Source organism: Nothobranchius furzeri, chromosome 8 (assembly GCF_043380555.1).
Source record: "Nothobranchius furzeri strain GRZ-AD chromosome 8, NfurGRZ-RIMD1, whole genome shotgun sequence".
Lineage (NCBI taxonomy): Eukaryota > Metazoa > Chordata > Actinopteri > Cyprinodontiformes > Nothobranchiidae > Nothobranchius > Nothobranchius furzeri.
The window spans coordinates 56165917-56181302 of NC_091748.1; the positions used below are offsets into that span (position 1 = coordinate 56165917).

General features: G+C 40.3%; 2 protein-coding genes across 9 annotated transcripts in view; both read right to left on the minus strand.

Annotated features, from left to right (window-relative positions):
• The window catches only part of agbl4 (AGBL carboxypeptidase 4), a 459294-nt gene that overhangs the window by 107445 nt on the left and 336463 nt on the right, over window positions 1–15386 (minus strand). The gene's annotated exons all lie outside the window — the stretch shown is intronic.
• On the minus strand, window positions 1726–13980 carry bend5 (BEN domain containing 5). Of its 3 annotated transcripts, none has more exons than XM_015971353.3 (6): window positions 13610–13980; window positions 12521–12651; window positions 11196–11673; window positions 6581–6729; window positions 2294–2507; window positions 1726–2104 (listed from the first exon to the last, which is right to left on the minus strand). In XM_015971353.3, the coding sequence occupies exons 1-6, from the start codon at window positions 13791–13793 to the stop codon at window positions 1908–1910; spliced, it is 1353 nt and encodes a 450-aa protein (XP_015826839.1). In that variant the 5' UTR covers window positions 13794–13980; the 3' UTR covers window positions 1726–1907. The 3 variants fall into 3 exon arrangements, with proteins under 3 accessions (XP_015826839.1, XP_070410243.1, XP_015826840.1); XM_070554142.1 differs by lacking the exon at window positions 13610–13980 and adding an exon at window positions 13257–13538; XM_015971354.3 differs by lacking the exon at window positions 13610–13980 and adding an exon at window positions 12786–12921.

Consider the following 15386-nt stretch of genomic DNA (forward strand, 5'->3'; position numbering starts at 1 on the left):
AGCTGAACGGTTTCAGAGTTGAACCTTTCCTATGGCATTTCATTCAGTAAATAGATCCTAAGTGAGGTTTGTGATGTCATGAATGGGTTCTGTAAGAAAGCATATCTCGCTTGTTCCACTGAGATCACTTTGGCTAAGAGTGAGATTGGTTTTTAACTCTGATCAACATTTGGATACTTTATCTAGCTTAAAGCCAACAATTTAAAAAAACAAACAGAGAGAGCCAATATCAAAACAAAAACCATAATCAGAACCTTGAAAGTGTAGCATAACAACAAGAAACTGCTGAAAAATAAAAACGCATTTCTGTATACACGTATATGACTCCAGAACGTTAAGTAGCCTAACGAAAGGCTGATATGAACTTTAGATTGAACAGAATGTAAGAGGAACAAAATGACTGAGTGAGATAAACAAACAGACGTACAGGAATTTAGAGTGTGGAGAGGAGAAAGGCTTGACGGGCAGCTCTGCGGAAGATTCACAGTTAGCCACAGCTAGGTCACAGCTGAGATTTCAATCTGCAGCGTTTAGTTCCAGCCTGCAGAAAGCCACACAAGCCATTTCAGATCAAAACAATTTAACAGGAGAGAAAAGACCCAGATATAGATATAAAAAAACATACACAGAAAAGGGGACACTTTAAAAGTTCTGATGGCATAGCTTAGAGGAAAAAATGTCACTGGAGCAATCTTACCCCCCCCCCCCCCCCCAGTGGTGAGGCTCAAAGACAACAGTTATTATGAGGTTCACCAGGGCCAGACTACCTCATGGAGACATAGTGCAGCAGCAGCAGACAGCTTTACCCACAGCCTCAGCATCAAGATGACCCAGACTGAGCCGAGCCGAGCCGAGCCGAGCCCCGCGTCTGGTTCATCCCAACCCGAATGATGCAAACCACACACTAAACAGTACCTGGCTACCTCTTGCATTCTCACAGCAAAGTGCAGGTGAAGCTTCGTCACTTCAGCTTACTGAACAATTACAATCACAGCTTACTAGAAAACCCAGGGACAAACCAGACCCCGGTGATTGCCAAATCGGTTTAAGGCTGTCCTTGGCATCAAAATGCCTGTACCACTACACGTCTGCTGTCAAGCTCTCCGACAGCTTTAACACACAAATGTCACCTAAACCTCTCAAGTGCTCATAAACACTGATGGCAGATTCTCACAACTCTAAAAAAGTCTAATGATATTGTTGATCTCAAATCTGAGAAACTTTCTAATAAACCTCTCTCCTTATGAACGGATGAGTTAAAGGACTTAACAACACACATTCAAAATTAATCTCTTGGAGCAAAATGACATATGGCTGTTACTAATTAAGACTTGTGCGTTTGAGACCCTGATGTCCCATTCTATGCATTAAGTACCAACATTCAATTTCCCCACAGTTCCTGGATCGTTCCCAAAAAGACAACTGACAGCTCATACGTCTAAGAACTAACATCAGCCAGCATCATCACTCTTACAGCATCAGAAGACTTTAGCCACTAAAATAACCTCTTACTTTTTAAAAGTTAAAGGACTCAAAAGGATGTTCTGACACAGAACAATAAATAATCACATCTCATTTCTCTTTTGATACATGTGCACGCGTCTCTGTACCAACGCCATGGTAAAGCTTATAAAAACGCTCATTCCAGCTCAGATCAAACTATTCCACAAGTTCTAACTGGTGGGTAAAGCTGCCTGGCACGCAGCTGAAAAATGTGGTGCTCACCTCTCAGAGAAGGTGGCGTGGGACCGATGTGTTTTAACATTTCACAGAATAATCAATCAAATGTATGAAAAAAAATATGACCGCTCCTGGAACAGTGACATTTCCCAACAGCCTGTACCAAGTCCCCCTTAAAAGTCCTGCAGACCACGCAGGGCAGAAGGCGCTGGCGTGACAGCTGGTCACTATATTCCATCGTAGGTGAAATTCTCCATCTTGACTGTCTGTCTGATAAGCAGCTTGGACTCTCGCCGCTCCTCATTCTTGATGGACTTGTTGATGTCCATTATCTTTTCACAAATGTATTTGTTCACTTTGGACAATCTCTGCGTGATCTCGGCGCTGTCGGCCGTCTCTTGAGACACTCTGTCGTAGAGACACTCTGTGGAGGGAGTGGGGGTTGACAGTCAGTCTACAACAGCTTCTCATCTCATCTTTGAGATTGACTGAATGTATTTCTATGATTTAGACTGTTTGAAAAATGTATTTATATACCCATTTGTGTAGCGTAACAACATTTAATTAGCTCCTTTTAGCTTTTTATATTCATGACTTGTAGAATTTGTCCTACCTCTGACGATTTTCAGCTTGCTGGGTGACAAAGGAGGTTTGGGCAGGGCATCTTTCTTCTTTTTAGTTGCAACTCCCGTGACACTACGGTTTTTAAGAGTTTCTGTGCCCCAGATCATAACAGCTAGGTTCTTTGTGAACTTGGAGTCTCCCTGGGTCCTCTGCAGCTGGTGCCATTTCTCTTCCTCCACCCAGATCCCACCACCAAGATGAACCTGCAGAAACCACATTTGTGGATTTTGGACTGTAAAATGCACAAGTTCAGCTAAAATAATAATAATAATAATAATAATAATAATAATAAATAATAATAAATAATAATTAAAATTATATATTATATCAAAATCAAGAAAATTATATATAACGTAAAAAATTTACATATACATATACACACACACACACACACACACATATATATATATACATATACACATGCATATACATATTCACACACACACACACACACATATATATATATATATATATATATATATATATATATATATATATATTCACACACACACACACACACACACACATATATATATATATATATATATATATATACATACACACACATGCATATATATATATAAATATATATATACCTGGTTCTGTGTGTACATGGCCTTAGACCTAATGAAGCTAACATGCGTATACATTTATTTCCACAAACTTTCTACAAAGTCGTTGGGCATGCCATGTTATTTGTGTAATGTGTATATTATAGGAAAAGGCAAGCCACCAACAGTGTTAAGTTCGGAGCCTTGCTGTTACAATCCAATTTTCCAATCCAATCTTTCTGATGTCTATAATTATACTCATTCTAGTTCAGTTGGTTTTAAAACAGGTGGTAGTTGCAGCACAGTTGCAAACGATTTAGAGATAAAAAAAATAAGTTAGGAATCATTTAAGACTGATATCAGGGCCAATTTTAAGACATGAAGAACTGAAACATAAAAAAATAATAATGTTACAATCAGAGAATATGTAGTCAGTTCAGGGTTCAGCCTGTCCTAGGTGGTGCTATGCTGAAACTGTATTAAAGAGACCATATCATGGAAAATCTAGTTTTTGAGCTTTTTAGCATTTACTGTATTTGTTTCCTTATGAAAAATGCATTTTCCTTATTCAGCTGTAAATGTAGAATTTTATTTTGAAACTCCTGAAACGACCTAATGTATAAGTTGTACACCAATCTATCTTCATGCTCCTACCCCAGACGCTAGTCTCTGGTCTGAAATCTGTCTCCTCTGGCCAGCTTAGCATATGTGACACAGGCAACAGGTGTCATGTAACAGACTTGGTAGTCTGGTGGTAAGTGTGCTGGACTGACATGCAGCTTTGTGCAGGTTTGCATCCGTCTGAGAGATAATTGTCTTTTTTTTAACCACCTGACAGTATGATGTTTTCAACCCTTTATTGGTAAACTTTAAAATATAAGGACTAACCTGTTCTGTTTTTGCTTTCTTTGATTATTAACCAGTGTGAGTCCATGTGAGGTGAGCAGAGTAAATGCTGCTTGGATATGACCAAATTCAAAGACACAAAATACTTCACAAACAATAATCAATTAATGGAAAATATAAAAACATGAAATCTGCTTCAGTTGGCTAAATACATAACTGCCAACACCACCGGGTCTCAAACCCACGTCAGCACAAGGTAAAACCGAGATGGCAGACAAATGCCTTCACCACTGGACTGCCATAGCCAATACAGTAAACACCTTGCCTAAGACAATAATGTAGGCACGTTTTGCCGCAGCGGGTGTGGGCGTTTTATTAAACGTTTTACTTCTGGGTATAAATTCAGGCCGATGTGTTGTCAAAGGTTTAAAATAGCATGATATGCAACCATTAAAAACAATACCTTTGTTTTGTTTGCTATTCCAGACTACTAAAAATCCGAGCCACTTTAGTGTAACACTTGGTTTCCTCCATGTTCCCTATAGGCAGACGTTTAAGTGGAGGCTCACTGTGTCTACCACCTCTTAGACCCTATACACACGTAGTTGGGTATCACAAAAAGTGAACATGTTTTCTACGGTTTGGCCTGTGATCCACACAACATTGAAGATATAGGACACCAAAAATGATTCATTCAAAAAATTTGAACAAAGTAAAGATTTGTGAATTCTCTGTTGTCAGCATTTGCTCGTGGATGTAATTAACTGGGGTTATAGATTTCGCAACATCACTAGCCGCGAAAAACATGCTCTGACCTGTGCGACCTGTTTACACTTGCTTACTTGTTTTTACAAGCGTGATTACTGCTCTATTTAGAAGACCACACTCAAATGATGTTAAGGATGGTTATTGCCCACCAACTAGTTATTCCCAAAAATGTTTTTCAGCAAAGATGCCAGCGATGTGGAGAACTACTGCCACCTACAGTCTTGGCATGCCTATGAATCTGTGGGGTTGGCCCAAGGTTTTTTCTAGATGGGTGGGGGAGGATATTTGGCTTTAGAAAACCTGGTTATGTGTGTACATGGCCTTAGACCTAAAGAAACTAACATACTAATACATTTATTTCCACAAACTTTCTACAAAGTCTTTGGGCATGCCATGTTATTTGTGTAATGTTAAGAACATTTCTGTCTGGAACGTTATCATCAAAACACTTGGCTTTGCATGTGACAGAAATAATAAAAGCCTTTATGAGTCACATCTCAAATCTAAGCAATAAAGTTAAAATAAGCTCTTTAAAAAAACATATGAAGTAACAGGACAGTAAAACAAGCTCAGGTAGATGACACCAGTATCAGCCACCGCTGACTCCTAACTGCAGGTTTAAACAGGATGGCCAAGTGAAGCTTTAATATAAGTGTGTTGTCCTCCTGATGGTCCAACAGCCATTTGTAACTCTTAGAGCGTAGCTAATCCCCCTCAGAGCTATCAGCTCTGTGGGATCTTAGACGGCACGGTCTCAAGTAAATCAACTCTGATACTGATGTGCTCACACACAATATCAAATACTTCATCTAACAAAGATCTAAAATTCAGTGATATGGTCTCAGTGCTGTCTCCTCTGGAAATCTGTCAAAGAGACACATGAGCCATGTGTTTATGTTTTTTACAGCCAACAGAACAGAATGGGCTGTGCTTATTTGTGCTGTCCTAAATCTCCACAGGAGTTTAAGGTAGTACCAATTTTTAAATAAGCACAGTGGACGCTAAAGATCTTTCAGTTAGTTGACAGTCAGGACAGATCATCTCAGCCATGCACAAGATCTTTCACGTGCTGAGATAATAAACGTGGGTCAACGTTTGCAGCATGGATCAGCTCCGTTTTGATCTTAGCCCTTCTATACATTATTAGCGCACCTAGCATAAATCACCACAAATGACTCAAAGCTGATCATCAGAGCCAACAGGCTGCCCTGGTCTTCTAGGTGATCTAGTGCACATGTAACTCTTTTCTGCCTCTATTCTCTTATCACTGTAAAGTCTTTAGTCTAGCATCCAGGAGCTTTCCCCGTGCAGCTAATGTGCTTTACGCCGCGGGCCAGCAGACAAGCTTTCTACTGCCCTTAAGTTAGACCACACTGTTTTCATCCTCCCAACACTTTGGTGCACTCTCACTAGGGCTAACCTGTCAGTCACTTTAAATTCCTCTTGTGCAAATAATTAATATGGGTTCCCTGATGTAGGAGTGTTCTAATTTGCAAGTGTTCTTCACGCTTGGAGTGGCTGAAGGCCCCAGAGCTTGTAGTACCAATTCTCCTCCTGTCATCAGAGACAGGATGCTGGTTGAGTTACAGCAGTGAGGGAAGGAAAGAACCCTAACAGGCTAATAAACACTGATGACGCTGGCTAGGCTGGCAGGAACAATAATAATCTTCTCAACCTTGTTTACCTGCTAGGACAGGGAAGCAAAGGGGAAAGAACAGATCGAGTTCAACAGCATGCTCCTGCTTTCGTGGTTGTTAGCAAGGAGAGCACGGTTTCCTACAGGAATCATGCTTCTTTTTATGCTCGCACACAAACAAATAGCCAGAGATACAGTACGTTGGCATTAGAGGATACTAAGGTTACACTTACAGTTTTTCTGTTATAGCGTCCACATCAGAGGTCAAGTCAGACATAAAATAGATTGTTTTTATTTAAACCAAAGTTCTGGTTTACTGCAGATGGAACATTGACACAATAAACATTACAACGGCCAACAAGGAGCACCACGCAGAAGACAAATAAAGTTTGGTACAGCTAACTGAATCTCAGATCAAAAGGTAAAAATAACAGCACTATGTGGAGGACAGTGCTTTCAGTGGAGTCAGTCTTACCTTCCCATCGTTGCAGGTGTACACTGTTCTAGGTGAGGGCGAGTAGCTGGAGCTTGTGTTGGCTTCTTCTCTGCACATTTCCTGGGTCTCAACAATAGGTTCAACCACTTCAGCCTTGATTGTCTGAGTGCCATTGTCATGCATAGGCTCTAGAACGCAAAAACAAAAATACTTAACATTGTGTAAATACACGTCTAAGCGCTGAATTAATCATCTACCAGCTTTACAAAAGTAAAATACAGCAGTTACTGGAAAAGCACGCCATTGATTAGAAGCCATTGCCACCTTTATTTCCTGCTGTAAAACTTCCTGTTTACATTATTCCTGCCTCAGGCCTGGGCTTCCCTGTGGCTTGAGACAGCAGGTTATTTTAGCCCAGTAACTAAGCTGGCTTGGTAGCTGGCCATGCTAAGCTCCAATGCAGCTGATGAGTTTTAATATCGGTCAGCGTGCTCTACTTCCTGACTGACAGAATCCCATGGTGCTCTAATCTTTAGCCTGTCCATTAGATGGTCTGCCCAACAGGTACCTCTGTTTGGATCCATGGGGGGTCTGATCTTTACCACAGCATCTGGAGCTTAAGGACTTGGACACACAGCAGTGTCAACATAATATACACACAACCCATACATTTAACTCAACATTAGATTTGCCAGATTAGAAATGAACCAATCAAAATTTTATCTTTTATCTATGTTACATAATAGGGTTGTCACGGTAACCGGTGTAGCGGTAAACCCCGGTAAAAAGGTTGACAATAATAATAACCGTCTTATTTTAAAAAAAAAATTATCTCGGTGGATTACCGTGGATGCGGTGTAGGCGCGGTGACCCTTACCAGCCACCGTATCATCTGCTGAAGTTGCCGGCGGCACATGCGCACTTTGTTGTTTACAACCAAAACTTTCTTGAAGCTAAAGCTGAAATAATGGCCAAAGGAGGAGACGGCAGTGCTCAGGACATTTATTATCCCTCAAAGAAGACAAAGTAGGAAGTATGGGCATCTTTTGGATATTGGAAGAATGCCGAGGGACAGTTGATAGAAGACAGCTATCCTGTTTGCAGCACGTACAGAAAAAGTGTCTGTGAAAGGCAGCAACGCTTCAAATCTCATGACACATCTGCGTGACCATCACCCACAACTCTACAGTCAACGCAAGGCAAGTTAACGTTAGCATTTTAGCTAAAATGTGTGATCCGAGGATTTGGGTTGAGGGAGAATGCAACGAGTCGCTATATAAAGCAGCCGCAGCGCTGCTACCTGCATATAAACCGTGTCGCGGACACCCCCATATTGAAATGACGCTATGCGTTATGGGGCTCCCAGGGGCAGATAAGAGTTGGTCTCTCTCCGAGAATAATTATAAATTTAACAATGATCATTGCCTGATGACATTTTCCCAAATCTGCAAAGCTCACCAGAAGGACATAAACCGAGGACAATATTTTCCTGATATAGGGTTTATTACTCAAGTAAGGGCAAAAAAGTATCTGATTAGAAGGCTGCTTGAGTACCGAGTATCATCTGATCTAATATTTTTAAAAAGATGACATCAAATGGACAAAAAATAAGAAGTTATGGGCAAATATTGGTATTTTAAAGACTAAAGGGGAAAAATGTAAACAAATAAACAACTTAATTACAAAATAACAAATTTTAGGCAAAATTTAGACACAAACTGAGGACAATATTTTCCTGATATACAGGGTTTATTTAGTTGTCTGAAAATGTAACACGTTTAAAAAAATACCGCGATAATACCGAAAACCGGATAATTTTGGTCACAATAACCGTGAGGTTAAATTTTCACACCGTGACAACCCTATTACATAATAGATTCTACTGTAAAGACAGCTTATGTTGCTCACTCAGCTGAATAAAGAGGAAAGTTTCAAAAGGCACAAAGACTGTTGTGGGGCGACAGCGGCACAGGAGTTAAGTGCTCGCCCCGTAATCGGAAGGTTGCAGGTTCGAGCCCCGCTCAGTCTGTCGCTGTCGTTGTGTCCCTGGGCAAGACACTTAACTCACGTTGCCTGCTGGTGGTGGTCGGAGGGACCGGTGGCGCCAGTGCTCGGCAGCCTCGCCTCCGTCAGTGCACCCCAGGGCAGCTGTGGCTACATCGTAGCTCATCCCCACCAGCGTGTGAATGTGTGTGTGAAAGGGTGAATGACTGATTGTGTTGTAAAGCGCCTTGGGGGGTTCCAGGACTCTGGAAGGCGCTATATCAAATACAGGCCATTTACCATTTTACGTTTGTATGACAATCATTTCATCAGCAAAACTCCTCTGCTCTACTCTCTAATGCTAGGTAGAGATTACTGCTGTTGGTTTTTGCCATAAAGGCTCATTTTGAGCCTAACTAATGAATTACAACAATTACAACAAGAGCTTGGCATATTAACGACTTTTGTAAAACACTACATAGGTTGAATACAACTGCAACTGGATCCATCATCTGTATTCAGTTAAACTGACCTGCCAGTGCAGACCCATGAATGTAACCTTTAGTGAACATTACTTCTTCCCCTCTGATTTTAAGTTTTCTAAGTGTACAAGTAAGGGACAGACCCACACACCGGGCTGATGTTTACCATTATTTACACATCAGCAGAGCTTATTTAAAATCAGGCACATCTGCAGACAACCTGGTGCTGTTACAGCATTTTATTTAAATGTATTTTTACATTCTTGAAAACAGCTGCTTAATAAATAATTCTAAACATTGTTGTCAACTGATGTTTCTTTTTATGTACCTATTTTATATTTAATACCTGGTCAGTTTATTGATTAATTTTGCTTAAATGTTTGATTTTAATACTGAGCAGTGAACAAAACTCAGGTTCAACAGTTGATTAGATTCAGTTATCAAAAGCTGATTCAGGTAAATGGCCTGTTTGTCCAGTGCCTTCTTAGGGTTCTACAATCCCCCAAGGTGTTTTTCAACATAATCAGTCATTCACACATTCACACACTGGTGGGGATGAGCTACAATGTAGCTACAGTTGCCCTGAGGCGCACTGAAAGAGGGGAGGCCTGCTGAACACTGGCACCTAGGGATGGGTACCTTTGACATTTGAATCGATCCGGTACTAATTCCCGGTACCTACGAATCGATACCGGTACTTAACGGTACCAATTTGAGATACTTTTGAGTGTTTATTATTTTAATTCTCTTTTATAATTAAATATAGATTTTTCTCAATATATAACAATATTTGATAAATATCACGATAAATAACATACAACTGTTTGTATTTTAACATCGTCCTTGTAGTTTTATAAGCTGATAATTAAATTGAAGCAAACATCTTTGCTGTGAACTAAATTTACTGTGTATCGTCATTCCTTTTGCCATCTTTTTTCATTTGATATTTCCTACTGGGAAGTTAGAATTTCCGAGGAGAAAGCAAACGCACCATTAGCTGATAACAATGGTAGCAATGGAAGCTAACATATCAAGCTAACGTTATCTTAAACAGTTTATTTAGCTGCTGGAGCAGATTAAAACGATGATGCCTCACACTTAGATCGTTGTTACTGGTTTCATCTTCACCCAATCACCCGTCACATTTAGTAAAGTAATGCCAAACTTAAGAGCGTGTTCATGTTCTTCTAGTCGAGAATTCGGAGTTCCGAGGAGAAAGCGAACACACCATTAGCGAAACGGAAGCTAACACATCAAGCTAATTATATTTACCTACCGGAGCAGATTAAGATGAGGATGTCTCACTTAGATCGTTGTCGCTGGTTTCATCATCACCCAGTTACCCATCACATTTAGTGAAGTGGACCCAAGCTTTAGCGTGCATTCTTTCTACCATGCTGCTCTGTTTACAACTCGCTCGCAGCGACCGAAGACATAACGCTCTTGCGCATGCGCAGCTGTCTTGGCAAGTTCTTGTTATGATGGACGGGTACCGAAACGAGGCACCGTTTGAAATGACGTCAATCGGTGCTCGGTCAGTACTACGGAATTTGGTCTGTACCTTAAAAAGTACCGAATTCGGTACCCATCGCTACCAACCACCAGCAGCAGGCAAGGTGAGGTGAGTTCAGTTAAGTGTCTTGCCCAAGGGCACAACAGCAGCATTCTCTGGTCGGAGCCGGGATCAAACCTGCAACCTTCTGATAACTGGACAACCCGCTCTACCTCCTGAGCTACTTGCTGCCCCCAGGTCCAGGTTCAGAAAGGTTACGCATTAACTGGTTATTAGTGATTATTTAGCCTGCAGATAATGTGAAAATCATCTAGGTATAGCCTGAATATTGGCCCAAAAAACTGGCAGCACATTTCAGCTGACGGCTGACCATGACCTCTACATATCAGCATTGGTATCTGCAATAGAAAAACCCATATTGATCAATCTCAATAAAACAAAAACTGGATCCATCATCTATATTCAGTGAAATCAGCTTGCCTATGCTGACTCATGAATGTAGTAACTTTTAGTAAACATCACTCTCCCCTCTGACTTTTTGCTTTCTAACTGTACAAGTAAGAAAACTGTTTAAATTTTAGCTGATTACTAAGGTCAAATGTTATCAGTCAGTTAAGGATTTGTAGACAGGAAATGAGTGGCTTGTGCGGAGGCGTGCATGCTTCTGGTTTCTTACCACTGCCCAATCTCATGAGAAGTACATCTTGCAGTCTCCTGTTAAAGTCCCTCAGTTCTTTGACTTCTGTCAGCAAGCTGCCATACTCTTTCAGCTTCTTGGCCTGCTGCACTAGCTGCCTACGGGTTCTCTCCAGCTCCTGCTGCAGTCGCCTCATCTCCTCCTCCTGTTGCCTGTAGCTGTGAACCAGCTCCTCGTACAGAACTCGAGGAACAACAGCGGCGGCTACCTCCGACACGCAATCTGTGTCCATCTCCAAATGTTGCTGTTGTTGCTGGTGATGATGTCGCCGATGTGCTGCCTCCACATCGTCATCTTCGTCATCTGCATCCCCTCCTTCTTCAGCCAGCCGATCCTCATCCAGGTCCTCTTCACCCTCCATACAGGAGTTGGCTGCATTCCTCTCTAGTCGTGCCACAACAGCTGCAAGGCTCTTGGAAGAGTTGGAGAGGGGGCGTCCATGATCGTGTGACAGGGCCTGGAGAAAATAACTGTCATTTTAGGGTAGAAATAGGCCATTGACCTGATAACTGAGCTGCAACAAAATGATCAAGAAACTACAATGTCCTGAAACAAAAGAACTAACTAAAGAGAGACAAATAAGTAGTAATAATATCAAACAATCTAATTTTTTTTATTCAGATTTTTATCTCAACCCAAAATCCAGAACTTTCAGTCTCTGGAAACCTTTCATAGAATTTAACAAAATCTGCTGCTGAATGAGAGTTTCATCCTAACACCTTACCAAAAATGTAACTTATTTTAACTCTTCTAAGCTAAATGAAACGATGTCACATCAGATTAAAGCTGACATTACAGACAGACTCCAGTCAGCTTGTTTAGACTGTGCAGATCACAGCAGAGACACGGACGAAAAGAGTCACCGAGTTCTTTGATGAGCCGCTCAGCGGATTTGCTGGTGAAAGGGCAGCTGTCCAGAGTGCTGAATTTGTGTGTTAATCCAGCATATGGTAAAAATAGCGTAAGGGATTTTGGATGTCAGCCAAGTTTATGAAAATGTAACAAAGCATCAAATTTCATATCAAAATTAAGATGACTTCTTTAACTACAGAAATATTACATAATGTTGATCAAGCTAATTAGGGTTCTTTCTAAAGTATATACATGGTCAAAAAGAAATATTACTCTTATTTGGTTCACTTGAATTTATCTTATGAATGCCTTGATGCAATAAATATAATCAGACTTTGTGAATGAATGTATAATATAATTTATATTTGTGCTGTTGTTAGTAATAAACAATATATCCTCTGGTATAAAAAAATGTCACTAAATGATTGTAAACAACTCATTTACATTGTTACCTTTTTATGCCTGAGTGGCATCCTCTCCTCTCCAAAACGGTTCTCAATAGAGTTTCCTGAAGACTTGATGGACATCTTGGGAATTTTCATCTTTTTTTGTGTAATGCTGTCTTCAAATTCTTCTACTGTATCTGTGAATCCAATAACAGGCAGTTTAGGTACCAAAAAGTGCAGACATCTTAAAAATAAAAGAGAATCCACACAACTGATCACAGATAAGTTCAGTTTAATATTTTAATCATGCATCCAGCCTCTTCAAACTAACCTTAGGGGTGTAAGCTATTAAAATCCATGTTTCAGCCAATCTGCCACTGATTTGTCTCATAGCCCAAACGACTGAGTCGCAGGGTTAGGGCTGTATCACCATGTATAAGTATAAAAACTTGTGTCCATACCAAAGCAGCAGCAAATCAAACACATTCGCCTACACAGTTTAACAAATCATCATTGGTTTTCGCAAAACCAGAAGGCTACTGTGTAACTATGCACGGAAGTGTCACGGAAACTGCAACACCGCAACAGTAAAACGAGCTACAGCAAAGCCACAGACAAGCTAACCGCACAGACACAGTCAGAGTAACAGTTATACAACATTTTCAAACCTCAAACAAACTAAGATATTTAAAAATCCTGTATGTCAGAGACGTTTGTGTAACGTCAGGACAGTTCTGCGTCGGGTTTGTTACCCCACCGGAGCTAACGTGCTAATGAAAAAACGGATATAGCATGCTAGTACCGTTAGCTTCATGTTGTAAACAATCGTTGCGACTCGCAAGCGTTACATGAAACCACGAACACTGCACTTCAGAGCCAGGACACATAACCGCCAGCACAACACACTGCGTTAAACCCAGCTTTGACGAAGTATGACAGCCTTCTAAACTTAGCATGTCTTGCTAGCTACGGCGGAGGACGTTGTTGTTTCTGTTGTTTCAGCTGTTAAATTCCAGCTGATCGCGTCCCGACTGTTCGGAACGAAAAGACTTGCTTTGACAGCTGTCTGAGTGAAGTTAACAGCAGCGTTACTGCTCTGACAGAGAAAATTAGAATCGGTAACGATGAAAGCAAAGTGTCCGGAGGGTAACTTACCTGCAAGGGCAAGAATCTGTGCTTGGCACGGCTGGCCTGCGCAGCCATTCTCCTCAGTTCTGTGAACCAGATACACCTTCTGATGATCAAAATCTGTTCTGTGCAGAGGTCTGAAATCTTCGACACTTGAAACGGGTAACGCGTAGCATATATCGTCTTCAAAGAATCTAACAAAAGCATACATTATTTAGTTGTCTTTGGTCCTGCACTTTGGATATGGTTGACAGTTTTTCCCTCACAAAGTATTAAAAAAATATATACCCATGAGGGGGTTGGTGATGGTGTCTGCACTCGACTACTCATGCCTAGTCCACATCACCAGCGTAAATTATCAAGGCAGAAGTAATAGACATGACACCCACAAGCAGACATTAACATGGCAACTTCTCTCCGAACATTTACATTATGAATAACAAATGCATGTTTATGCAAAGAAGTGTTAATTTAAGATATTATTTAATGTGATTCACTCCTGGAAAAAAAGGGAGTTTAATTATTTATTTTTTAAAGAGTAACTAAACCCCAAAATAACTTTTTTGGGCTTATAAACCATATAATTGGGTCCTTACAAATACAATCTCTCTGTTTCTGTGCATTTTTGACATGTTTGTGTAAACTTAATTAAATCTAGAATCTAGCTCTAAAAACGTCTCAGTGCTGCCCCCCGTGGCAGAATGGCGGCTACTGCATTTTAAACTTGTGATTGGCTGGGGCTGGAACAATTTCATGTCATTGGTACAGTCTCCTCCCACTACCCTCCCTCCTATGGAACTAGGATGGAAATTCCCCACACTTGGCCATGCCGCGCTGTGCCTCCTGGCAATGCCCACTTTCATGGCATTTTCCAAATCTTGACTAGAGGTGGAGTTACATTTTCTGATGGTGTGCAGTCCCTCTTTAAGTTTTAATTCTCTGTTAATTTAAAAATAATATACACATGTAAATAAAAAAAAAACATTTGACTGGGAAATGTGACTATCGGTCATGTGAATATTCTAAACAACAGAGTTAAAAAAAATAAAGTCACAAACATTCTTGTATTAATATTCCCTAAATTTTGATACGTTGATTTTCTATTTATTTTAACTGGTCCCATTTCCTTTCAGCTAGCTATTAAACTCTTTTACAACTTTGTCATTTTTAAACCTAAACACAAAGTGACATTGGGAAACCCCAGTCTCCTCCCCGGTTGGCTCAAGAGCCCCTGAGCTTAAAAAAATATATAATAATATTAAAGGTAATTTTCTGGTTTGCTTTGCTTTACACCCTGAATCACACAAATCCCCTACTTCGATTTAAATGAAAAATAATTATGTGTGTTTCAACAATGTCTGTCACATAATTTGAGATCTATTTGCTTGTAAAAAAAATGTACTTAAAAAGACAACAAATCAGACATTGCACATATGACTTAGATATCACTGCAGAATCTTTTCTCCCCAACACAGCTGCCACCTTCTACATGGCCAGATACATTTTTTTCCCATGTTTAATGCTCCTTATTTCATGCAGGAAGAAGGATGCAAAGCTAACTAAACTCAGTAATTTTTTTCTTCTTCATCGGTTTAGTGATGTAAATTTGGTGAGATGAGCTTTTGGAGTCCTCCACGTGTTACTTTTGCTGCCTGACAAAAATAAGCACTTTTTTTTTACATCAAAATGTGTCTTTAAAATTCAAGGACATCATATGTGAAATCCATGGCGCATATCAAATGGGATCCCAAAATAACTTATCGGTCTATAAGCTCCCATTCATGTTTTTTGACAGTAGGGGACC

Coding starts and splice junctions, on each gene's coding strand:
- bend5 (XM_015971353.3), bottom strand. CDS start 13,793: ATGTATGCTTTTGTTAGATTCTTTGAAGACGATATATGCTACGCGTTA. Junction 12,652..13,609: donor ACAGATTCTTGCCCTTGCAG/GTAAGTTACCCT, acceptor TTGGATTCACAG/ATACAGTAGAAGAATTTGAA. Junction 2,508..6,580: donor ACACCTGCAACGATGGGAAG/GTAAGACTGACT, acceptor TGGTTTCTGCAG/GTTCATCTTGGTGGTGGGAT.